This window comes from Psittacula echo (assembly GCF_963264785.1).
Source record: "Psittacula echo genome assembly, chromosome: 17".
In the NCBI taxonomy this organism is placed as follows: Eukaryota; Metazoa; Chordata; class Aves; order Psittaciformes; family Psittacidae; genus Psittacula; species Psittacula echo.
In genome coordinates this window covers 4,015,562-4,041,264 of record NC_137753.1, presented here as the reverse complement: position 1 = coordinate 4,041,264, position 25,703 = coordinate 4,015,562, and the positions used below count along the sequence as shown (strand labels likewise).

The 25,703-nt window shown below is 45.5% G+C and overlaps 4 protein-coding genes across 4 annotated transcripts in view; 3 read left to right on the top strand and 1 right to left on the bottom strand.

Annotated features, from left to right (window-relative positions):
- Positions 1-3,080: 3,080 nt before the first annotated feature.
- PGD (phosphogluconate dehydrogenase) lies at positions 3,081-14,260 on the top strand. Its single transcript, XM_080631282.1, has 13 exons — positions 3,081-3,133; positions 3,844-3,919; positions 4,289-4,468; positions 4,596-4,661; positions 5,767-5,885; positions 7,085-7,154; positions 7,487-7,621; positions 7,766-7,955; positions 10,540-10,670; positions 11,165-11,298; positions 11,655-11,754; positions 13,237-13,359; positions 13,935-14,260. Exons 1-13 carry the CDS (start codon positions 3,126-3,128, stop codon positions 14,052-14,054), a joined length of 1,452 nt encoding a protein of 483 aa, XP_080487408.1. The 5' UTR covers positions 3,081-3,125; the 3' UTR covers positions 14,055-14,260.
- Positions 14,261-15,038: 778 nt separating this feature from the next.
- Positions 15,039-18,468, top strand: CENPS (centromere protein S). Its single transcript, XM_080631245.1, has 5 exons — positions 15,039-15,257; positions 15,787-15,910; positions 16,267-16,300; positions 16,929-16,995; positions 18,041-18,468. The coding sequence occupies exons 1-5, from the start codon at positions 15,147-15,149 to the stop codon at positions 18,194-18,196; spliced, it is 492 nt and encodes a 163-aa protein (XP_080487371.1). The 5' UTR covers positions 15,039-15,146; the 3' UTR covers positions 18,197-18,468.
- Positions 18,469-20,777: 2,309 nt separating this feature from the next.
- Positions 20,778-24,146, bottom strand: DFFA (DNA fragmentation factor subunit alpha; the record flags this gene model as incomplete). Its single annotated transcript, XM_080631199.1, has 6 exons — positions 20,778-21,041; positions 21,819-21,973; positions 22,336-22,525; positions 23,096-23,226; positions 23,342-23,503; positions 24,050-24,146. 6 exons carry the CDS (start codon positions 24,144-24,146, stop codon positions 20,838-20,840), a joined length of 939 nt encoding a protein of 312 aa, XP_080487325.1. The 3' UTR covers positions 20,778-20,837.
- A 545-nt stretch (positions 24,147-24,691) lies between these two features.
- Positions 24,692-25,703, top strand: part of PEX14 (peroxisomal biogenesis factor 14) — a 76,463-nt gene continuing 75,451 nt past the window's right edge. The window contains exon 1 of the mRNA XM_080631198.1: positions 24,692-24,743. Within this exon, the coding sequence (XP_080487324.1) occupies positions 24,708-24,743 (36 nt within the window). The 5' untranslated portion in view covers positions 24,692-24,707. The remainder of the gene's footprint in view (positions 24,744-25,703) is intronic.

The window sequence follows — 25,703 nt, the reverse complement described above, 5'->3', positions numbered from 1 at the left end:
TGGGCCTGCCAACCCACTCGGCATAAGCACTGGTAGGTGTTCTTGGGGAGGATGAGTGCAACACTGCACTGTGTTTTAGGGGTTTATGTTCCTCACCGAAAAGAACAAAATCGCCCTTTTTTGTCCATTGAAAATCATGTCATTGATGTTGGGGCTTCCTGGATATTTTAAAGCTAAGCTAAACCTCCTATACTGTTTTTTAGAAATGCACTTTAAGTACCTTTTCAAAGAAGATTCCTGTATTCTGGGATGCAGAAGGGAAGGCAATACTATTTCCAGACCACTAAGAAAGGGGTTTTTTTGGTCAGTGTCCAATAGTCCTTATTACTGATTCACAAGGTATTTCAAAGCAAAGACTTCACTTTTTGCTGCTTGTACCTAATTTACAGGGATTTAATTTTATGTAATGTATTGTATATTTATACATCTGTAATTAATTGCACATTAGATAACCGGATTAGCTTTGGTATAACACCCATTGGTACTATACAATCAACTAATACAGCCTATGCCTATGCATCTTTCTGGTACTCTTGCACAGTCTTAAGTTTATGTTAGTTTATACCATGGTGGGTGTTTTTGTTGAAGATGCAGCTGTGAATGTGCTGCTGGAAGGAAGGATACTGCTGCTGCTCTGGATGGTTTGCTGAATGTACTTCAAAATGGGTCTCTTTAACGTGTGCGTTGCATCTCTCCATTGTAGTTAACCCCAATATGTGGTCTGAACTATACTGTACGTAGCAGGAATGTATTAATTTTGTGCTTCCTTGTTTAAAAACATCAGCTGTTCAAGAACAGGATTGACTTATTTTTTGTTCAGAAGGCCATTTATGCATTCTAAGTATTTGAAATCAAAACTAGTCCAACCCGAACCAGATGGTTGTGTCCAATGTTATTTGGAATGGTTTTTATATCAACAGGATCAGCTGTGTATTCGGAAAACTGAGGGTGTGGAGGTCATAAGTCTTCAACTCTTGATGTTGCCAAGTTATTGGCCTGATCCTGAGCAGCACTGAACTACCTCTTGCCTGCCCTGAAACCAGGGGTTAGAAGCAGAGGGGGTCTTGAACGCTCAGCACTTCCCAGGATCAGGTCTCAATTTTCCACTCTGCTTGTTCATACTCCATGTGCAGTTGATTAAGGTTCTTGCATTTGGACATTAGCCATGGTGTTGCACTCACATACACACTTTTAATTGCAGTCCTCATTCCCCTGTTTGATCTCTCTGTACACAAGGTATACAAGGGATATGCTGTGTAAGTGGCCTTCTTGAACAAAAAGCTCTTTGCAAACTGATTTCATCCCAGCGAAGGAGTGTATCAGCAACACTGTACATTAATTTCAGGTTTTCATTTTCTTATTTTATTTTGTAAATATATCTGAGATTTGGAGCTTGAGTATACAAAATGTAAATATAGTTCATGTATTTGTACTAATTCTGATCCATTTGCTGTATAGCCTTAGGTGTGCAATGCAGATATCTAACTGTGTATGGTAACCTTGCACCACTGAATTGTTAGTGAACGAGGTGAAACAATAAAGGTACAACCAGTGCATTAGCAGATACAATGTGTGCTCCTTTTATTATGACTTAATTGCTAGTATCTTACGTTGATGAGTTGTTTTCAAAACCTGTCCTGAACATGGTTAGGCTTTTATGAAAAGAAAATTGTCTTGGCGGTTGTTGAGAAAGATGAGAGGATTTATTGTTCCTCGTCCTTTTCCCTTTGGATTTATTGTTCCTCGTCCTTTTCCCTTTGTGTTATGCAGAATTTTGGATGCTTTCAAAAGCTTCTTTTGCTTCAAAGATAAAACAAGACTGTCACAGAGCTGCCAATGCTCAACTTGACCATTAAAGATGACAGGAGGATGAAATGAAACCACCAAAACTTAACAGCAGAGTCTAAGGCACCAGCTCTGTGGACAGAGATGTGTCAGGGAGTCTTCAGGAATCACCCATGTCTTGGTCTGCAAGTGGAAAGTGCCTTCACTTTTAAAAGTCATGGTGAGGAAGCTGGACAGGGCATTCCCAGAGCATTGAAGGGCCCCAAGAAGGGGCCTCTACCTGATGTCAAACACCTCTCATAACTGCAGAACAGCTGCTTCATGGCAAAATGCCGATACCGGGCTGCTGGCTGGATCCGTTCTTTGTCTGAAAAGCTGTCACAAAGCTGCTGGCTTCTTGCTGCTGTTGTTGATTCCTTATTTCTTTCCCAATTCAGCACGTGAGTAACTGTTAACTTTTCTGGTTGCTCTTCTGAGATACTTCAGAGTTTGATACTTCAGAGAGGCCACTGCCTGTTCTACTGCATTCAGGTTCATTCTCACCCACAAATGGTGAGTTCCTCAACACTGGATATTTAAGATTCAGCTGGACAGGGTGCTGAGACATCTAGCCTAGGTCATCCTTGCCTAGAAGGGTTGGACCAGGTGATCCTTGAGGTCCCTTCCGACCTGGGATTCTATGATGCTAATTCACTCTCAGTGTCCAAAAATAAGGTGAACCCAAAACTTTATTGCCAGTCTGCACGTTCAGAATATACCTTTAATGGAAAGTAGAGATGCTTAAAGTGTGGATTTGCCTTGATGGTGCATCTGACTGACCCCAGCGTTGCTCAAGGCCAAGTTGGACAGGGCTTGGAGCAGCCTGCTCTAGTGGAAGGTGCCCTTGCCTGTGCCACGGAGTTGGAACTGGATGAGCTTTACGTTCCCTTCCAACCCAAGCCATGCCATGATCCTTTCTTCCCATAAACCCAATTTCAGTCTCCCGCCCTGCTGACAGGGGCAGGTTTCTTTCCTGTTGCCCGAATGCTAGATCACACAAGGACGGATGGAGAGCTGTGACCCGCAGCCTGGGACCACGCTCCGACCCCGGCAATGGAGCTCTGTGATCCCAGGACATCCGAGCCCAGACGCGCGGTGCCGCTCCTGCCGCCACCCTGCGCGCACTCTGCCCCTTTAAGAGGGCGGGGCCACCGCGCCATCGGCCCATGGTTGGAGGGCGGGGCTCTCCGGAAGAGCCAATGGGCACGCGGCGCTCCAGCCCGCCCCGCCCGCGCGGCTGAGGGCCCGCCGGGCTCCCTCCCGCCTCAGGCCGAGCCCCGGGAGCCGCCGCAGCCGCCGCCATGGCCCAGTGAGTGCGGGCGGGGGGAGTCGAGGGGCGGCCCTGAGGGGTCCCGCTGCCCCCCGGGCCGCTTCCGTGTCTGGAAAGGAAGGGGAGGGTGGGCCTGGGGCCGGCCGGCGGCGGGGTGGGCTCTCACCGCTGGAGGTCCCGCGGCGGCTGAGGGGCGATGAGGAGAATGGGCCGGGAGGTTTCCTGAGAGAGCCCCGGAGCGATCGGGTGTGAAGCGGTGGCTGCGGGGCAGGAAACTCGGTCCTGACCAGAGCAGTAGGAGGGGACGGGTTGGGTTTCGCTGTCCCTTGCAAGCTGAATTAGGCAGCCTCTAGCAGGATATCCCGTTTCACTCTCTTTAACACTCCCCCCCCCCCCCCCCCCGAATCTGAAAAGCAAATGTGTGTGGTGTCCGGACACGGTGTTCTAGTGTGCAGTGTAGAGCTGGGTGCCGCAGTGACACGTTACAGCCACTCCACTCCTGCTGCAGTGCTGTGGTTGGTTTCTCTTATTAATTCCTCAGTGTCTCGGTGTTTGGGAAGAACTCGGTGAGTTGAGGCAGGTACATGTTGGTATCTGCTCTGCCTGCTGGGCTGACTGGGAGCCACGAGATCTCTTGCTGTAATAACCCAGAGTCAATTCACAGTGTGTGCTGCAGCCTGACGGTATATCCTAGTGCTAGATCACGGCTAATGAGTCTTACCTGGCTCTTTTCTTCTTCCACGTTCCAGAGCTGACATTGCTTTGATTGGACTGGCCGTGATGGGGCAAAACCTTATATTGAACATGAATGACCACGGCTTCGTGGTAAGCAAAGGAAACCATTGTTGAGAAAGGCACACTTGGGATTGGAACTGAGCATTTTGTTCCTTGTGACGGTCTAATGTGTGTTGTTTCCTCTTCTTAGCTATAGCCTAGGCTGTCCTTTGTCCTGTTTCCAGGGAAAATGAGCAGTGCAGGCCTGTACTCCACTGGCCACCCGTTGTCATTGTGGCCATTGCCTATAGTTTCCCAAGGCACTCACAGACACGCTGCAGCTTCATCCCTCTGCTCTGTGTCTTGAGGGAAGGTAGAATTGGGAGAGAATATGATGTTGAACCTTACTTTTGTAATCTGTAGCCTGAGCTAAAGGACCTGTTCTGTTGGCAGCTTTAACTTGTCTTCTTGCTCCCCCAGGTCTGTGCTTTTAACAGGACAGTTTCCAAAGTGGATGACTTTCTGGCCAATGAAGCCAAAGGTACCAAAGTGATCGGTGCGCACAGCCTGGAAGAGATGGTCTCCAAGCTAAAGAAGCCCCGTCGCATTATCTTGCTGGTGAAGGCTGGAACTGCAGTGGATGACTTCATCAATAAATTGGTGAGGCAAACGTTATTGCTACCTGTGACTTCTTGCTGTCTTTTGGAGATGTTTCCTCTGGAAACATCATCATTAAAGAGGTTTTAAATTCATGGAGAAAAACAAAATGCTGATTTCCTTTTGACAGGTGCCGTTGCTGGAGACTGGAGACATCATAATTGATGGTGGGAATTCTGAGTATAGAGATACCACGGTAAGCATGCTTTCTGCCTGTAGTAGGTGAATAAAATACATGGGATTCTTTCTGCTCTGATCATCAGAATAGTCAGTCAATATGATGTCATCTCCCCTCTGCTCGGGGAAGGCCAGACTGAGTTACCTCTGCAAAACTGAACTATGCAGCTTATTAAGAAGCAGTTCTTACAGTAGTTAAGGACTGTTCTATAAGTATACTTTTATAGAGTTGCCCACATCACCAAGTAATGTTTTTATTGTCATCCTTTAAGGAGTGAAGGCGATTAGAAAATTTCCTCTTTACAGTCTTACAGAGTTATCAGGAAGATTTGAAAAGGACAGTTCTAGATTTGTTGTTTTATCTCCATCCTACATGACCACGGGACAATTCAGTAGGACAGAACTCCTGTTTTGGCTGTCTTGGTAATGAAAACAGCAGAGTGATTCTCTGTTTTTCATTAAAACCCAAAACAAAAGTCTGCTTGTGATCAGGCTGTAACTACAGAAGTTATGTTGCATATCTGGGATGCTTATATGAAAATACTGCATTCAAATCAGTACTTGTGAATTTCAGAAGGAGGGCTGGTATTAGTCTTTCTGCCTTGGCATCCTGCTCTTGCATAAGTGAGCTGGCCAAGCCAGAGTCAAAACCAGGCAGTAAATAAGGATTAATACTCAGGGGGCTTGCAGCTCCTCTTAGGGATCTCAGCCTGTGCTTCTCTCCCACTCAAGGAATTAGTTTCCATTACAGTTGTCCATGCTTGCATCTTTGCTCTGTAATGAACTCAACAACTCTACCTTGAGCCTAATCTGCCTCCCCCACAGAAGAGTATTACCTGGCAGTGAATTCTGAGCCCTTTTCAGCCTCAGTACTGCTCTTTTCTGTCTGGTGCTTGTAAGAACTTCTTTTTCTCAGCATGCCTGTTTTGCAAGGATCCGTATCAAAGCAACAGGAAGTTTCCTAATGCTCACTTTGGTGTATGTGCAAGCTTTCTCTGAAGTTGTTTTCTAGCATGTCCAAAGCAGAATTGAAAACCTGATTTTAGGTCTGCATTACTAACCCTCATTTGTAAGGCTCTGGCACTGAAAGAAATTAAATAATGCTGCTCTGCTCTTTGTTCCAGAGACGTTGTAGGGAACTACGGGCAAAGGGCATCCTGTTTGTCGGAAGTGGTGTTAGTGGTGGAGAGGAGGGTGCCAGATACGGTCCTTCACTCATGCCAGGAGGAGCCAAAGAAGCCTGGTAAGCATGAGCTAGTATATTCTCTTCAGAATGGTCCGCAACAGTTGTCTTCTATTCGCATTGAGAGCCGAGGGAGGGAGGGAAGGAGGAGGGTGTGGGTGTGGAGAAAACAAGATATGTTGCCATCTCACTGCCTCAAAGCTCAAGATTTCTCAACGTAGCTGGAGTCATGGGGCACTGCTGAGCTTTCATGGCAGGCAGAACAAAGGCAGGTTTTTCTCCCAGCAATCCACAGGCAAAAGTAATACCTACATAAATCAGGAGGGGAGAAATGTGTGCTTACATTTTAAACAAGTACTCTTTCTTGGTTGTGATTTTCCTTTTGGTCCCCTCTGGACTTGGAAGGCTGTTAACAATGAAACAGGCAGCAGCAAACACCCCTGCAGTCACACACATCAAAGGAGGCTTCAGAACATGTTTGTACTATTGAATGCTTTAATTTTTAGCAAGTCTCTGCCATGCTGCTGTGCTGTTTTGTACTCATGTGACTGTAAAGGACCGTACATCAATGTTCATATTAGGGTTTATCCCTGGTTGCCCGTTCTCTGTAAATGTGGAATGAAAAGGCATGCCCAGGCTTTACCTGAGCTGTAGAATCTCTTAAGTCCCTGTCCGTTTATGTTAGCATTTCATGCCAGTATCAGCCTGTTCAAATTTGATGGCACAAATCCAGAGACAACATAACAGTGATCTACTGTGTGATCATCTCTTTGACATGAACAGCTCAGTAAAGCAGCTTCTCTTTGCCACCCTTACCTGAACATTGCCCCCCCCCCAACCGTTCCCCAGCACCCACAACCCATGTGCCACCCAGGCTCCTTTCCCAGTGGTAGCTTTAGGTTGCTCCCAATTTGGCATTCTACTGCTGTCCTGTTGGGTAAGCAGTTTACTACACCTGGGAGCTTGTCCATGCCAAATGCTCCTAGTTCCTGCAGTAATGTATCCTGACTTGCATTCATGGAATTTCTTCCCTCCTTTCCTCTAGATCACCCTGGATTTTTCTTGTGGCTGTAGAACAGAAAGGGATACCTTTATTTGATGTTGCTGTGTGGTGGGTATCAGCCTACCAGCACACCCTCACCCCAGCCTGCCTGTTGGCAGGTTACAGAAAGATGCATCATACCAATGGATTGTTTTACATTTCTTTTAGTGTTTGTGTCCTCTGCCTATCTGCTGAGGCATATTATTTCTCCCCACAGGCCCCACATCAAGACCATATTTCAAAGCATTGCTGCTAAAGTGGGATCTGGGGAACCTTGTTGTGACTGGGTAAATATTTATTTGATACTGTCCTTAACTTGTGGTTAGATCCATGCTTAGGTTGTTGAAACGTACATGTGTTTGTCCTTAATAAATCCAGAAACATCAGTGGATTGATTTTTTTGTCTGACTGTGTTCAATTCAGATCTACCATCTTTGATAATTTAGCCCATACAATGGAAAGACGTGCTGGGGGAGCTAGGTGGATCTGTGACTCGGTGTTTTCAGTTAGTGCTGGGTTTCCTTCTTTCCTTCAGGCAGAAGGAAGCCAGAGGCAGGTATGAAATGCTGCACGTGGTGACAGTGCTGTTGCTGATGGCATTTTTGATGTTTCCTGACAGGTTGGAGATGAGGGCGCTGGACACTTTGTGAAAATGGTGCACAATGGGATTGAATATGGAGACATGCAGCTGATCTGTGAGGCCTATCACCTGATGAAAGATGTGCTGGGCATGGAGCATGATGAGATGTCCAAGGTGAGCTGTAGTTTGTAGTGTCTTGCCTTCTCAAGAAGGTGGCTGTCTGCTGTTGAGGGAGGCAGCTGGGCATGGGTAAACCTGCTGTATATACATGAAGTCTGTTTTTCTGACATATCTTCTGCACTTTTCCTCCTCTTCCAGGTATTTCAGGAATGGAATAAGACGGAGCTGGACTCTTTCCTGATTGAAATCACAGCCAATATTCTCAAATTCAAAGACAGTGATGGCAAGTACCTCCTCCCAAAGATCAAGGACAGTGCTGGACAAAAAGGGACAGGGAAGTGGACAGCAATTTCTGCCCTGGAGTACGGAGTCCCTGTCACACTCATAGGTAACCAGTTCCTTGGTCTGCCCTTGTCTTTCCTGCCTGTGTGTTATGAGCATGGTAATAGGTAACCTCAGAAATGAGCCCACGCTAGGGGTTGGTGCACAGAGGCAGCTCTTCTCCCTGTAGCAGTTGCAGTCTTTTTGCCCTTGATAGCTCTTACTGGGTTTTTTTGCTAGGCTTTTTTACCTTGTTACCCTCAAATGTCAGTGCTGCTGTTACCATGCCTTCATCCATAGTATCTTCACAGTGCTGGCCATGACTTGGTGATGGGCAACACAAGTGTTGTGCTTGAAGTGTCGTGGTAGATTGATCCATTAATCAATGAGTCCCTCTCAGTAATCCTCCACCTTATCTGCTACTCCGAAGCCCATCAGAGCCTTAGAAATGTTAAAAATTAAGAAAAAAGGCAGGACAGCCTCAAAACCCTAGTGCTTGGCCACTGCTTAATAAGTACTTAGATGTTTCTTAAGGACATAAGGATTATTTTTCAGATATCTACCTAAGTCTTCTGTTTCTGTGTTTCAGTATGACTTGGCTAACCCAGCATTAGTGTGACTAAACAGGAACACAAGGGCAGGGCTGCAGTATGGACTGGAAGCACAGACAGATTATTTGAGGATAGTGGCGGTTTCTCCACCACAACAGTTGATTGTGGTGGTTTTTTTATACGCTTGGAGTGCTGCTGGTTTTTGTTTTGTGGCAAATAAGGCTTTTGATCCAAAGCCAAGCTAATGATGGAAATGTGTTTTGTAATGGCTTTGAATTATATCCCTAAAGTGTGAGAATTTACCTGCTCATGCACGTGTCTAGGAGTTGTGTGAACTAACCTTTTATCTTTATGGCCTCTGAACAGGATTGTGACACAGGAGTAGTAATATATCTGCAACACATTCAGAGTGCTCGCTTACCACAGGTCCAATGTAATCTTTCCTGTTGAGTAAATAAGATGACTTAACAGGTTTTTTGCTCTTGGATTGGCTTTACTTTTCATGCTTTCACTACCTCTTTTTCCTTTGCCTTAGCTGCTCAAGTCCTTTTGTATTAGAAAAATACAAAATACAAATATAGTTGCAGAAAACCTGTATTCAGCAGGCTAAAAGAGAGTAACTGCAGTAATAACCATCAGAGAAACATGGCTGTGTTCCAGCGGCATATTTTTATAAAGCAAGTTTTGTAAATGGCTTTAGTATTTTACTACAGCTATAATATTTCAGTTCTAGGCTTGAAACAGTGTTTTTCACTTGTGCTGTGAATGTTCTTCCCTTTTGGGTTTTTGTGCAGGTTAAGAGTGGAGGAGACACTCCCTCTTCAGTGCTCTGCAGCGCCAGGGGAGCTCTGTTGGGTAATGATGAGTTGATAGGGCTGGACGTGCAATAGCCCTTGTGCAAACATGGCTGCTCTTAGGGCAGCTGCTGTCTGGTGTGACTGCACACTCATGAATTGCAGGCTTCTGGTAAAAGCAGAGTCATGCTGCTCCTGCTTTTTCCTGGTTCCCCCCCCATACTTCTCCCCAGCATAGAAGGAAGTTTATGCAGAAATGGAGAAGAGGCAGGTCTGATTTTCATACAACCTATTTATCCTACTGCAGGGAGCGTCCAGAATCTTGTGAAAACAGTATTTGCTTGTCTTTTTCTTTGGGTTTTTTGTGGGTTGGTTTTTGTTTGGTGGGGTTTGGGTTTTTGTTTATTTTTTGTAATTCTTGACTCACTTAAAGGTGGAAGGAAAGTTCCCTGTGAAGACTACAATAAACTCAATTGCTTTCCTTCTATCAGACCCTAGAAAAGAAATTTCCACACACAACCCCTCCTACACCCCCCCCACCTCCCCTCCTTTAACAATACCATCTTCAATCACAAATAAATACCACTTAAACCAGCATGATTAGGGATTGACTGAGCCAGATCAAGAAACTGGCATTCAGGCTTTCTGTTTAGGAGCTGAAGGTACTGCTTGGCTAAGTCTTTAGCCCTGATAAATGACATTTAGTAACCTACTTAGTGATGTTATAAAACTTTCTTATGGGCTTCTGAATACTAGTGGTGTGGGCCTACCAGATTAGTAAAACTTATTTCCTCTTGTAAGTTAACCAGCTGGCTTATTCTTGGTTTTAATCGCTTTTATTTTGTGTGCATTTCAAAGCTGATCTAATTAACATGAGTTGCCATTTATGCAGCTTTTTATCTTCAAACAATATAATACTTGGTGAAGTCTTCAGCCTTGCCTGTCCCTAGACTGCAGCATAACTGCCTTTTATAGATAGGAAGAGATTTTAAAGTAAAGTCTTAAAATATCAAGAGCTGATGAAGATTCCTGAAGATAAATTTTCATGTGGGTAACTTGTGATTTTTGTTCTTTATCATTTGAAAGTTGTATCAGTGAATATATACCCAGGGGTTATGCTGAGTGGCAGTTTGGTCCCTCAGACTTGCTGTTGAAATAATTCAGTGTACACCTCTCTTCCCATGTGACTGCTTCACTGTGTATGTGGCTCATTGTTCAGTGGTGCCTCTCACTGTGTGTTTGAGAACAAGCAGCTCAGACCTTAACAGTGATGCTGAATTTTCTCCCCTTTTCTACCCTTCTGAAGGTGAAGCTGTGTTTGCACGGTGCCTGTCGTCCCTCAAGGATGAGAGAGTACAGGCCAGTAAGCTGCTGCATGGGCCTAAAACAAAGCAGTTCAGTGGGAACAAGGAGAGCTTTCTGGAGGACATACGCAAGGTGAGACATTGTGCTTGCCAAAGTGCTGTATTACAGCTGCATAGAAAGGCAGGTTTTGGGGTGCTGTAAGCCCTGGTGAGGAGCTCCTGTGTTTACATTTCATGACAGTTGGTTCCTGCTTTCAGCTGGCCCATGGTGCATTGTCTGGTGATGTCCACAAAACTTAAAGTGACCAATTCATTTCCTGTCCAAGAATAGTCCTGAAGGAATTCAAGTGTAAGCTACAGTAGGCAGTGGCAACTAGCTGGGGTGCAGAGCTTAATTTTGCCCCTCAAGACTCTCGTCTTTGTAATGGGGATAATGGCTTTTGACGTGTCTCTGTTGAGACCAAACTCTCCAACAATTAGAAAGGATATTTTGGTTCTCAGCTGGAATGTGGCTACTGTACTCATCCCTGATGAGATGTGGACTGACAGAACATGCAGGCTGTGAAGTTTCTCATTCAGCTTTGTGGGACTTCACTTGGAATGTGATTTATTTCTTCACTTTTTTAGGCCCTGTATGCTTCCAAGATTATCTCATATGCTCAAGGCTTCATGCTGCTGAGACAAGCAGCCAAAGAATTTGGCTGGACACTGAATTATGGTGGCATTGCACTGATGTGGAGGGGAGGCTGCATCATCAGAAGGTAATTAAGATGAGATGGTGACGTAGTTGCTGAGGGGAGGAGAGCAGGCAATTTCAGCCTAGCATCTCATAAACTACAAACCTAAAGGTTTTCTGGGAAAACCCATGGAGTTAATCTGTTGATGAGATACTGAGAGGCTGTGTTTAGATGGCACTGAGGGTTACCAGGTAGAGCCAATTTTCTGTTGGCTTTTTCTACTACTACTGATTTTCTTCAATCTTTGTTTTGTTTGCATCTTTCTCAATGTTTGGAATCTGAGTCTGGCTGAGCCACATTTTGACACTGTAAGTTTTGGATTCTGGGCCTTTGTTAGAAGCTGTGAAATTTTATTCCTGCTTTACATGTGTTCTGCCTAGTGTGTTCCTGGGAAAAATCAAAGATGCTTTTGATCGAAACCCTGAGCTCCAGAATTTGCTGTTGGATAATTTCTTTAAGACAGCTGTTGAAAACTGTCAGGTGAGTTCCTACTTCCTCAGATTCTTTCCCAGGAGTTACTGTCACAAGTATATTTAGACTGAAAAATGAAAAAGTAGAGAACACCTTGAAACCTATTTATATTGCGTCCTTAATCCAAAAGATCTCTAAACAATCCTTAAGCTCTTTGGGACGGTGTACTTGTTATGCACGTAATTCTGTGTAGGAATTCTTCATCTATGGCTTCAAGGTACCCTTGTTTAGTAGAACTTACCAGTCTTGGAGGATCAGGACAGGAAAAAATTGGAGCTGGTTGAAATGGATCAAGGAGGTTACAGTGATGAGAGAGGCTGCACTGAGATCCAAATTAGAATATGGCGATATACAAGGATTAGTGACCTGTCCTTGAAAAAATGCCTACCAAGGCCTCCTGCCCTGCTTTCTTCAGACAGTTGGAGAATGTTAGTTATAAATGAATGGGAAGAAGAAGGGGAGGGTGCATCACTGAAGCAGTACTTCATAAATAAGCATCCAGATACATCAAGTAATGAACTCAGGCCTTGTATGATGTTGCCAGGTGTATTCATACTGTCAACATATAGGTAATACGGGCGGAAATGAACACAGAGTCCTTGTTGTGTCATGGTTCTCTTTCATATTAGCCAGACTACTATTAGAGAATCAAGGCTTCCATTTTACTGTTACAGAAAAGCCTTAGGCAGAAGTGTAGCAATTCCAAAGAACCACAATGTGAGGAAAAAATGTCTAGCCTGTGAGAACATTCTCATCACTGCCCTGTCTCGGGTGCCTGCCATGCGCTTAGATGTCAGTTTTGCCAGAGTATAAAGCTCTGCTCTATTACCATTGTTTGCAGCAGCACCAAAATAACAGTGTTCCAGACCCGCTGTTCATTAGACCTAAGTCTGTCCAAACAGTGTCCTGATTTGGATGGAGTCCGAAAGACTCCATCCAAAGAACTAAAATCAGATTATCTGCCCAACAAAGAAGTCATATATTATCAGTCATAATTCTTTTAACTAAAACTGAATATTCTGTGCAGGTTGCTAGATCAGATGTACAGTTAAAATGAGGATTATCCACATGTCTGTTTAGAGTATTGTTCTGACATCTTATGCCTTTGGGCAGGCTTTGTGCGGTGCTTGATAGGAGGTCCTGAAAGTGCCTCAGTGTTTGCTCAATGTGTTCCCCACTGTGTTCATGTTTTTGGGATGTACGAATTATATTTATGTGAAACAAAAGCATTCATGCTGGAGGCTGTTGTTTGCTGGCACATGGAGTGTATGTCTGCACCTTATTGTTCTCATTGTTAACTCTTTCTTACTTGCTGCTATTTTTGGATCAACCTTTCTTCATGTAGAATTGGGCATTTGCTCAGACTTGGTCATTAGATTTCATATAATGTGAAATAGCAAATGCTGTGATACTGGAATAGTTCATAGCCTTCACATACCTCTGAGCAAGCACTGATCAGCTTCTGCCCCCGGCCCTTTTCCTCTCTTCCAGGATTCCTGGCGACGTGTGATCAGTACTGGAGTACAGATTGGCATCCCTATGCCCTGCTTCACCACAGCACTTTCTTTTTATGATGGATACAGGCATGAAATATTACCAGCTAACCTGATTCAGGTAGGTACCTGAAATAGCGTAGCAGGTCTTCTGGCTGCTGCAATACCATCATGTTGTTACTTAAATACTGGGCTAAAGGCCATGATGGTGATATGTCCTAATCACTTCACCATTGTAAAGATAAAGGTATTGATTGCCTAATATAATTCTGCTAAACCTGGAATTCCTGGCAATGAAATACTGTGAGACGTCTGGGTAAAGAGCACTGGAGATACTGGTATGACAGTGTCCAGCATGTGTTAGCATTCCATCTGTGAACCAAGAGTAACATATCTTTGCATGAAAATCTGTTATAAAGAACTATCTTTGAACCTTTGGATGTAAGTGCATGGTTTTTAGATGAGTACCTTGTAGAAATAATACACTTGTTTTTCTACAGAACACATAATTACTAGACATTAGTAACTTTCATTGCAGTGATTTTGCTAATAATGAGAAAATAAGTTTGAATGCTACAATATAGGAGTCACATCTTATTTCTAGTATTTCTAGAGTCAAGTATCAGTAAGTACAACTTCTGGTACTGATATGACTGTGATATTCATGTGTCTGTTTTGTGTGTGTTCTTATTCTAGGCTCAGCGTGATTACTTTGGTGCACATACGTATGAGTTGTTATCGAAGCCGGGTGTATTTATCCATACTAACTGGACAGGCCATGGGGGAAGCGTGTCCTCTTCTGCCTACAACGTGTAATAGAAATCATTCCTCTTGAAGCCAAGATACTGTAGATCTCAGATGTTCCTCCTAGAATATCACTTTTTACTGTACTGTGCTAGAACCTGTGTTTAGACACTTTTGTAATAACTTGTGGGTATATTTCATATATATATCTATATATATATAACATAAAAAAGCTAAATAAATTAGCTTATAAATGCATTGAGGCGTTGTATTTCCACTGCTGCTGGCCAAAACTGGCTAAAATGTCTTTGTGCAGTATTTAATAGCATACACTTTATAATGATAATATTTTTATTGCATTATAGTGCATAAACTCATAGGGATCAAGATAGAGATGACTGTGTTCCAGTAGCTGATAAAGTGGAGACAGGCAGACAGCAGTGACACTACACATGATTCCAGGGAGGTAAAGGCCTGGTTTGGTTGCTGTTAGAGATGAATTCCTGGACGCTCACCTGCACAGAGTCTTTCACACCGGGAGCTCTGTTTGTTTTCCAGTATGGAGTGGGATGGATCATGGAGACACTTGAATGCAGGTCAGGATATTCCTGTCACCAAGTCAGTCTCCCTCCCAGCTGTGGTTCCCAGTGTTAAGCTCTGGCATAAACTGTTGCCATAGCTGTTTTCCCTAGTCTCCCTGCTGCTTTTCCTCCTCTTCCCATGGGGCAATTAAAGATAACCCTGCAAAACTGCCTATATTTTATATCCCCTTCTGCAAGACCGCTCCCATCTTCAGGCAGGAAAATTCACCAGGGTGCCTGATTTCTAAGCTAAATCTACCTTATTTCAGTTTAAAACCACTCCCTTGTACCTTTTATTTTCCCTTATAACCTCTCAAGTGTTAAATTTTGTGCCGTGCACTGATTCTTATGTTAATTTTTTGCTCCATTTATTTCTAAGCTACTTATTGCCTGAATACTTCTATAATTAGCTAAAGGTTACTTCAAAGCAACTTTTCTGCAGGTTGTGTTTTAAGATTTAGGAGTTCTATCAAACGTGTGGCAAAACGCAGGTGACGGCGGTAGCTGCAAGGACACGAACATCCCTAGAGCGTCTCCCTCAGGGCGGCCCCTTTCCCTCAGCCGCACGCCCGCCCGCCATGACATGGCGGCGGCCCAGTCCCGCCCCGCCGCTCTGGGCGGGAAACGCAGCCGGGCCTCTGAGGGCGGCGCCATGGAGGCAGCGGGCGGTGAGGATCGGGTCTTGTACACCCAGGTACAATGGGGCTGGCAACCCGGCCCCGCAGCCGCGGCCCCGCTCCTGCCGTGCTGGGCTGGCCCCAGCGCCGCCAGGGAAGGGTCCGGCCGGGACAAGATGGAGCCGGGACAAGGAGGAGTGGGGGGGGTGTGGGCCATTGAAAGGTAAATGTGTTCTGGGGCGCGTTGGGGTCTGTAAATGGTCGCTTGTCGTAGAATCCTAGAATGGTTTGGGTTGAAGGGACCTTAGAGCTCACCCAGCTCCAACCCCTGCCACGGGCAGGGACACCTTCCACTGGAGCAGCTTGCTCCAAGCCCCTGTGTCCAACCTGGCCTTGAACACTGCCAGGGATGGGGCAGCCACAGCTCCTCTGGGCACCCTGGGCCAGCGCCTCAGCACCCTCACAGGGAAGAGCTTCTGCCTAAGAGCTCATCTCAGTCTCCCCTCTGGCAGCTTCTTTTTGCGTCCTTTTGAAAAGTTTTAGTGATTTACACGGGAGGCAGTGTCTCAGCCTGCAGAGAACTGACCTGTGCTTGCATCCTTTCAGAGGCTGAAGGCTGCGGTTCACTACACAGTTGGCTGCCTGTGTCAGGAGATTGCAGAAGATAAAGACGTGCAATTCAGCAAACAAACCATTGCAGCTATTTCGGAGATCACCTTCAGGCAGTGTGGTACCGAAGTTTGCACATTAGCTATCTGTTTTAAGAGCAATTACGGGAGAAATAATGCTTTAAAAACATAGCGCTGCAGCTTGGCATTGCTGGGGCACTGTTTCTTGCATTAAATCTTTAAAAGCATGAGAAGTAACTGTTTTTCAGATCTGGAAAAAGCGTTTAAATGGGTGTGGAAATAGTGTGTGGGCCCCCTGCCTGTGCAGGAGTGGTGTGTAATAACAAGTTATGGTCACTTCGCATTACTAACTTGGATAGTATGTCGTTAACACCTTTGTAACAGCTAGAGCCGTGTTATTTATCTTTTCCTGCTCAGAGTTAGCCTTTTAAAACATGTGGTGTCTTTGTTTCTCCAGAGAACTTTGCAAAAGACCTTGAACTGTTTGCAAGGTAGGTACTGCAACACTTCATTGCTGCACAGGCCTTCTTTTTTGTGTTCAGCTCCAATTCCTGGATAATCTGTAAAATACATTTTGTAATTCAACTTTTAAGGGGTTCTGTTGGCTGATAAATAGTGGCTGTGAAGTTAGGAAATAGATAATTACCTTGTAGGTTCTTCCTGACCTTGGAAGTTCATTTATGTGGGACAAGTGGCTGTTTAGACTACTGCCTGTATCTAATTGTCACACGCATTGATACATAGCGGTACTGGGTGGTTTGGGAGTGAAGATGCTTACTGGCATGCCTGTGTTTTGTCTGGTTCGTCCAGGGAGATAAGAGAATGCTGTAAGGAGTCAACACAGTGATATACTGGCAAGTGAAGAGGGAAAGGACCAGTGTTGCTTGAAGTTGTGGTTGCTAAATTCCATGGTTTTTACACAGGAAGTGTGGGAATTTAGATGTACACATACAAACGTGTAAACCAGGTTTTTGCATGTTGTAGTTGGAAAAGATAGGCATGTTTGGTTTAGTGAGTCCCTATCAAGCCCTTTTAGTTAGTGTTCTGAATTAGATGCTGTAAGGCCCCTTGCAACCACTGTGGGCAAACACATTAAGGGGTGTTTTTAATTTTATGCAGGCATGCAAAACGAAGCACAATCACTACAGAAGATGTGAAGCTTTTGGCTAGGAGGAGCAGTTGCTTGGTGAGCTTCACTGTATTTTGACTTGCACTACTCTTAAACCAGTTGCCTAGTTCCTAAGAGCATTTGAATGAAGACTATAGATGATGAAGCAACCATTGCTTAAGCGATTTCACTGGCTTATTGATGGTGATGGGCACATCCAGTGATTTTTAACTTTTCATCTTACTTTGCTTCATGACACAATGCCTCTGTGGGAATGCAGGCCTGATTGATAGCAATTCAAGTAGCAATGTTCTGGTTGCAGTAGGGCTTAGGTTCCATGTACAGAGTGCAATAGACAGACACATTGCAGCATTGTCAGTCTCGGAAGTAATTCACTTGGGGTTTTTTCCTAATGTTGTGTTCCTTTCTTTTTTTTTTTTTTTAGCCTAAGGTCAGGAATACCTTTAGTATTTAGTAAATACTTTAGGATTTAGACACCTTGAGGTGCCAAGTTTCATAACATTAATACAGGGATGATTCACTTTATTGTATTCTCTCATGTGCTGCTCTGTATGATGTTCATTGACTTAAATTCACTGATCTGTTATGACATACCTGTAAGTGCTTCCATGAAGAATTATTTCCAATACTGATTTTAAATCTGTCTGAGGAGAGTTTTTTGTTCCACATGTGATTTGGACTGTATAACATGAACTTCCCTGATGAGGCACAGGAAAAGCTGGAGCTGAATTTTGTGTTCTAAACAATCGTCTGCTCTTGGTGTCAAGTGGGTGCACAGGAATCTCGCAGTGGTTTTGTACTCAGGCTATATCCCGGCAAACTACAACTCTTGAGTAACTGCTACTGTTGCTCTCTTGGTTCTAGACATGGATGTATATCATACATTTATAAACCCTTGCCAGGGCATTTCAGTATTTGAGGATGTCCAGCTTAGACTGAGGGCTTTGTGTAAGAATTAAAACTAATTGATGTTTGTCAGCTTTCTTGGAGTCTGTCTTCTTTGGAGTAAGATTTTGCCCTGTTAGTTTCTCTTAAATATTTCTGATTTCTCTGGAATAAATGGACTTCCTCAGTAGGTAACTGATTAGTTTACTGTTTGCAGCTCAAGTATATCACTGAGAAGAGTGAACAGCTTGCATTAAATAACATGGAGCAAAAGGAGAAGAAGAAAAAGAAGTCCAGTGCAGTTAAGGAAGGAAGAACTTCTGGGGAACATGAAGCAGCTGTGACTGAAAGTGAAGATTACAACATGGCATGACTTACCTTTCAAGTAATGTCTGTGGTCATTTTCTCTTACTATCCTAGAGGGACGAGTTAGCCTACTAGAGATTCCTCTTGCAGGTTAGCAATGGTAATGAATGTTTAGGCTTTTGGGTGAACACAATTAGTGGGATTTTATTTTTGTTGTTCCAAAACTGGAAAGTCTGTCAGAATTCAGTAAAGCTTAAGCCAAAATGCCTTAACTGCTCACAAAAAGGTAAATTACTGTTATTAAAAAGAAAATCCTTTAGAGTTTAAAGCAGAACATTCTCACTGACCAGAATACCTCAGTATGTGCAATGGCCTCCATGCTCCTCCTTGGTTTCTCCAGTAATTGTTTGATTTCTTTCTTGTTTCCATTTTTGCTTAACGTATTTTATTTTTGGTTAATTTCCACATTTCTCACTTGTTGTCTTGACAATTAAAACATGTTTTGTGTCATTTCTCACCTGTGACACTGCTGGCGGACTGTGCTTTCAGTAAGATGCATTACATTTCTAACTTTACTATGGTAATGTGGCTCTGGAGTGGTGGTCAGAAACGTATCATCTCCATTGTCCTCTGCAGGACTGTCAAAGCCTTACCAAGTGCTGCTGATGCAAAAGCAGAAAAGCAGCAGATTTCAAGACCTAAGGTGTTAGACAGATACAGCCAAGTGAAATGAGAAGGCTGCTTAAGCTGTTGCGTGGGCAAACGTTATCAAGCAAGTCCTTGCCAAGGACAGTCTAAAATATGCATAAGATATGAAACCCCTCCATTTGTTTTTCCCTTAAGGCTAGATGGGAAGGACCATCGCTGCCTTCCTACAGGAATGATCAGCATGGTCTTTGTGACTCCATCTCAGTGTTTGCCTGGAAGTAGGTGAGTTGAATATTCCTAATACACACAGGATTGAAGTAATTATGCTGTTATTTTAAGTAGATGTGAAAAAGCCACAGGTAAAACACTTCTTTCCTCTTGTATAGCTTAAGGAATAGAATTTCAGTTGCCAAGTTGAGCTTGAAAGAAGCAAAAGCATTGCAGCTTTGAGCAAGAGTGAAAAACTGGTTCATAATGGAGAGAGTGCTGATCACAAGCTGAGACATAAGCTCACAGAAAAAGCTTGCTGACAGCTAGGCTGCTCACTGCGTGCTGTTTCAATTGGTGGGCAGTGTAATTAGCTTTCAGTGTGACAGTGTGCCTCCAAAGTTCTGTTAATGCACAGCCATCTATGCTATTTCAGAAAGACTTGAACAGAAGCTTGCAATAAGTAGCTACTTAAAGCAGCAGGAAACCTTTTTCTCTGCCATGGCTTATAATGGTACAAGCCAGAAGGGTATAATGTGAAAAGCCATTGCCTTAGCAAAACAGACTGACCAAAAAGTTGATTGCAAGCTTCCCCACTAAGTCCAGTCAACTCCCATGTGGGTAGCTTCACCTGAAGTCACCCTCAGTATTTTTGCTTACCGGCTCAAAGGCATTAAATATTTATTAGTTACCCTGGCAGTCTAACTCTGAGTGTGCCATAATTCAACTGGAATGTCTACATGCAATGGTTTCATCTGAATGCCCTGCTGTAGGAATACTCATCTGGTACCAATTAAGCTTATGTTAAATCAGAGGGGTACAAAACACTTGCACCCACTAAAACTTCCTCCAAAGTTCTAGCTCACTTTCTGGATTTCTTTCCTAGACATCAATTCTCACAAAAGAACAGCCAGCTGAGAGCTCTGGTACAGTGTCACCACTATGAACATGAATTCTACCTAAACACTTCAGACAGGTTAAATACAGAGTACTTCTGTATTTAATTCCTGTTTCTTCTAGCCTTAAGGCAATAGAAGGCTATAGAATAGGCTTATCAGCACCTTCTTTAATCATAGGAGCTGGTGGAAATATCAAACCTAGTCCAACAGTAAGGTAAAAAGGTTTTAATGGTATTAGAAAGACTTCAACAAATTTAAAAATAAGCCAGTTAATACAAAAGCATCAAGATACTTACACTAATGATTAGGAGAGTAATACAGGCAGACCAAAACCAAATCTTCTGCCGCACAGCCTTACAAAGCGAGTATTTCCACCTTTGCTATGTTTTACGAGTTAGTGCTTACACACGGCACCCAGGAGGGAGGAGCTCCTTACAGAAAAAGCACAGAAGTTAGAAGACTTTGAACTGACTTTAGCTAATGAAATGAGCATGAAAATTCAAGTTCCTTGAGCCCAGGCTGGAGCTTAAAGCTAGAGAGCAGCTGGCTAACCCCTCTGCCCTGCTCATTAACTGCCTTGAAGTGTCTTCTCCAGAGGTCTTCCAACCTTTACACTGGAAATGGCTGGAGGACAAAGTAAGCAAACTGCCTAGGGCTTCAAAAGCCAGATCCATCATTATCAGATGGAAGCTGCTGGCTCCCAACCAGGTATTCAAAGCTGAGCCTTTACATGCTGTGTTTAGCAATCCCATTGTTCTAGTTTTCTGCAAAAAGTCAAAATCCCTTTGGTTACACATGATTTGAATCGTCACAGGAGTTTAAGCCTCAGGACAATGTCCAGATTTTAGTTGTCTATGACCACAGCATGACCAGCAGACTATGGCTCCCAGGACACATCTTTGCTTGTATTGATTCTAATACAAAAAAAGAAGATACTGCAAGCAGCACCACAGTCTATTTTTTGCGTTTTGAACTAACCCAGTCTCCCAGGGGTAGCGTTTTCTTGCCCTTTGATGTGCTCCTTAGGGAATGCAAAGTCTGCACTTGTTGTACACGCTTGGAGAGCTCCTGATCACAGGCTCGCTGCAGAGCTTCAGCTTTCTGCTTGTCCCATCTCAGAGCCACGGCCAGGGCTTGTGTGTCTTCTTTCAAGACCAGCTGTAGCAAGGCAAGATTTCCAACAGTCTTTTCTACTGATGCTCCACCAGTAACCCCTCAGCCTACTTTCAGAACAGCAGCACAGACACCTGCTTAGTACTGGTAGTTGGTACTGAGGATGTTCCCAGCTTTCATCATCTATCCTATAGGCTAGCAGGTTTTCAATATTCTAGCAACACCCAGAGCCTGAAGCTATAGTCAGATTTACAGAGGAACAGAAGCAATTACTTAGTTTCTACAGCAGGGAAAAGCAAGAGTAGCAAGTTCATAACATTAGAAAGAACACACTGACTAATGATTAAAGTTTACCTAGACCTTCCTTTCTAGGCTCTGGGTTTATTTACATTGTTTTCCAAAATCCAGAGGTTCTTATTTTGGTTTGGGATGTATAAAAGATGCATCTGCATACAAAAAAAAAAAAGAATCCCAGGTTGCTGGTAAGGCAGCTGAAACACTGAGTATGATTTGGCAGAGATTAAAACCAGAATTATTTTGCGGCTTTTCAGGGGACTTGGAATAGCGTCAGCTGGCTCTTACAGAGGAGTTCCAAGCAGGGGGTAGAGTTACTGAGGAAGAAAGATTAAATCTGGATTTTTTATTTAAGATTAATAAGATTAATAAGATTAATAAGATTAATAAGATTAATAAGATTAATAAGATTAATAAGACTGAGACATACTGACATTAAAGCCTCCAGAAGCAAGGACAGCTTGTCCTATCGCCTCTCTTTCCAGAGGGAGAGATTTCCCAGGCTATGGTCATGTCATTCTCACCCACCTCGAGATCTTGACTGTCCAAGCAGAGCTCTGGAGCAGATTTCTCTTTCAGAGCAGTAAGGATCTGGTCACTGAGCACTGTTTTGGCTGAGGTGCTGGTACTGCTGGTACCCGTGTCAACCACATCCATCTCCTTTCTTGGTACAGTCTCAGATTCTGAAAAGTAACAGAATCATTATAACCCATGACAAACAGAGGACAGGAAGAGTGGCCTGGACTGCTTTAAGATTAATGACATGTGTTCTATCTACATGCATCCTCTCACTTAAGGGTAGCTATATGACTTAAGCTTTTCTTTGAGTATTCTACCTTCAGGCACTATGAGGAATGTAACACTGCAGTGAGGGGAGGACTGCTGTTTCCCAAGCAGGCAATTCTTCTATATCAGCTATTATTACCTCAACCACACTAATAGCTGCTAAGCAAATGACTGATTGTAGGTCTTCACTCTGTCTTATTCTACTCAACTATTTCAGGCATCTCTGATAAGCTTCTCTAGCATCTTAATTGCTCCTTACCTGCTACTTTGCTTAAGATACTGTCTTCATTTTTCAAGGCCTTTAGGTAGAGTTCCAGGAGCTGTCTTGACTGGCGTTCTTCTTCTCGTCTGTCCAGCACCTGCTGCAGAGTGTCCTGCAACACCTGGATTTTGGTTTGACTCTGGGCAAGTTCTTCTGCCAGGTCTGACCGTGGTACATCAATAAGCACCTTAAAGCAAGGAGAGTGCTCCTGTTACAGGGATTAACTCATTCCGTTACACTGTTTACAGAACAGACAGCAAGGCTCTACCTTCAGGAACCCCAGCATCTTTCAGAAGGTTTCTTATCAAAGCTTGTCAGCCCAGTTAGGTTGTAAGAGCACTCCACCAGTCTTTACCAGAAGCCATCAAGGAAGGTGTGGATTTTAAACAGAAATTCTGGCACCTCCTGGCAATCAAAGTACCACTTCTTAGAAGTGCATGGGAATACACAAAGGAAAGCTGGCCTTTGAGAAGCTGGTTTTAAGGAAGGAGCCTGCCCCGGTTGCCATTTGGCCGAATCCTGGCTTTTTGAGCTCCCAATGCCAGAATTGGAAAGACATGCTGTAGGAGACAACCAGTGATGACAAGCATCCTTCTCAGACACTGGTGTGTGCTTCCCCTCAAGGAAAATTTGACCCTAGCACTACAGCAAACAACAGCAGCTGAATCCAGCTTGATACCTTGCTGCTTATTCTGTTCTCTGCCAGCTACTGAGATAAATAGATAACGGACAGGAATGTGAGGTTTTCCCACTGTACCTGGAGGTCTTCTTCAGACATCAAGATGATATTGGACAGGTCATCCTTCAGTTGCCTAGCTAGCTGCTTCCACTTCTCTGCGGCACTGTCTACTTCGTCCATAGACTCGGAGAGCCACGTTGTTCCGCTGTCTGACATAAGAGCCATCAGCTTCATGGGTCATTCCTGATCCACCTGAGACAGCTTCCTTTCACCAGGTGTACTCCAGTCCCCCTCCCCTTCCATGATCCCTCAGCCACAGAGTACCTGAGCTTCTGCTGGACCATTTTTCATTCTTGGCCAGTGCCACAAACTTAGTATCGGGTGGCAAACACAAAAAGTAATCTTCATCATCCACAATGGTGCCATCTTCTGCCAGTACTAAGGTGATGGGCTCCCTGTCCTTGTCAATAGCCAGAATGCCACTAGCTGCAAGACAGAGAAAATCCTTAAAGTGAGTATTAAATATGAAACTGTGGCTGCCCCATCCCTGGCAGTGTTCAAGGCCAAGTTGGATAGGGCTTGGAACAACCTGGTCTAGCAGAAAGTGTCCCTGCCTGTGGCAGGGGTTGGGACTGGGTGAGCTTAAAGGTCCCTTCCAACCTAAACCACTCTGTGATTCTGTAATTATGATAAATATAAAATTCTGACATATATTCTGATATATATTCTAATATATATATATATATACACACTCTGATCTATGTGCTGCTATTTTGTTACACCTGTCACAGGCCACAAGCAGCTCCCGGTAATACAGGACCCGTCTCCATATGGTGCTACACACCAGCGCATACACACGACTTTGCCCTCCATAAACCCATATTCCAGATGCAAACCTCGGCGGGCGCGCTTCCCGGCGCTTGCCCCCACCTCCCTTCACCCCGCACAGCGGCACCGCCACCTGCAGCCCCGCTCTCCCGCTGCCCGTTCCGCCACCTCCCACCGGGCTTCCCGGCGGGAGTCCCCGCTCACCCTTGTCGCGCAGCTCCCGCAGGCAGGAGGCGGCCACGCCGTGCTGCTGCCGCCCGTCCCTCCGCAGCACCAGGCACCGCTTCAGCGGCCCCGCCATGGCCGCACCCCCAACATCGCGGCCGCGGGGCGCGACGGGACCGGCCGCGGGGAGCGCCGGGACGTGCGGGGCCCAGCGAGGGGCTGCGGGGTGGGCGCAGCGCCGTGAAGCGGCGCTTTTCTTATGAACTCACCGCGTCTCCATAAAGGCGATGCGGAGGAAAGCTACGGCAAGCCCAGTGTTGGCTGCGGTTTAGTTTGGACTTGATGATGGTAAAGGTCTTTTCCAATCTAGTTGAAACAGTTTTCCCTGCACTGTTGGACCCGTGCTCCCAGCCTCCTGGCAGTCGTGGCATGGCAATGCCATGCGGGAAAAAGCTGGCTTTTCCAGGCAGGAACGTTTCCCTGTGAGGCAGGGCCGGAGGCGGCAGCGCACACCGCCCCTGAGCCGCAGAGATCGGTAACTCACCGCACGAGTGGTTCTCCGCGGGAGCGCATCGGTGCCTCGGCGTTCGATTCGTTCTGCCTCGCAGCGAGAGCCGGTGGCGGGGAGCGGGTGGGGTAAACGGCGGCGAGGGCGTTGCATCGGTTGGTCGGGGATGGATTAGGCTGGCCTGGGAAGATGGCCTCCTCGGAGCAAGCGGAGCAGCCCAGCCAGGTGAGTGGGGCCGGCTTTCGGCCCGCTCGGCTCGGGCAGGGGGCGGCGGGGAACGGACGGGACGGGGTGGGGCGGGGCGGGGGTGCCGCCGTGCCACGGGGGAGCGGGTGTAGAGGGGAGACCGGCGCGCCTCTATTCACACCGCCCCGAGCCTCCCGTTGCCGCCGCCTCCCGCCGCGACCCGCGGTGTGGGGGGCGCGCGCTGCCGCCTCCCCTGCACGCGCGCGGCCTGGCCGCCAACCGCCGCCCCGCGCGCGCCGCCCCCGCACCTGTCGTAACGGTCAGTCGTGAGGGGGCGGCTCGCGCCGCCTCAGCCCCGGCGCCATGGGCCCGTCCTCGGCGCAGAGCGCAGCTCCCGAGGCGCGGGGGAAGCGGTGCCCCGGCTCGGCGCCGCTTTAGCGGGTGTGCGCCTCCCGGCCATGCGGTCACCGGTGTCACCGGCGGAGCTGCGCGTCTGGCCGAGTCGGTTTTGTGGCTTGGCGTCCTGCCCTGTGAGGCAGCGTGAGGTGATGCGGGGCAGGCTGGGTCGGGCAGCGAGGGCGGCTCTGGGGGAAGAGCTGGGCAAGCCAGGCCCCTTTCAGTTTGGGGTCTCTGAAACGCAATAAAGCACTTGAACAGGGAGAAAAACCCACAAAAAAAGAAGAGTCGGAGAGAAAGAAGGCGATTTATGTGTCAGTTGTGTTCTGTAGAGCGCCAGTTAGACCAAAACGTTGTTTCTGCCTCAGATCTGTGAGGGAGAAAGATCCTTGAACCAACAGCATAAAAGGGCAGAACAGTGATGGATGTAATACAAGCATTGTCCAAAACTGAATGGGGAGGATGAAAGAGAAATGTAAGTTTGCTGGCTTGAGTGTGTGCTCAAGAAATGTATTAAAAGCTTAAGCTATTTCTTACCTGTCACCTGAAGTGAATGAGGGAGCCACAGGGAAGGAGGGTGCAGCTATATGTAGTGTAGATTCC

Bases quoted from the DNA above. Each gene is read 5' to 3' on its own strand.
- PGD (XM_080631282.1), top strand. The intron at 4,662-5,766 runs GTAAGCATGCTT...TCTTTGTTCCAG, and splicing joins CTGAGTATAGAGATACCACG to AGACGTTGTAGGGAACTACG. The intron at 13,360-13,934 runs GTAGGTACCTGA...TTCTTATTCTAG, and splicing joins TACCAGCTAACCTGATTCAG to GCTCAGCGTGATTACTTTGG.
- CENPS (XM_080631245.1), top strand. From the start codon at position 15,147: ATGGCGGCGGCCCAGTCCCGCCCCGCCGCTCTGGGCGGGAAACGCAGC. The intron at 15,911-16,266 runs GTACCGAAGTTT...TTGTTTCTCCAG, and splicing joins GATCACCTTCAGGCAGTGTG to AGAACTTTGCAAAAGACCTT. The intron at 16,301-16,928 runs GTAGGTACTGCA...AATTTTATGCAG, and splicing joins GACCTTGAACTGTTTGCAAG to GCATGCAAAACGAAGCACAA.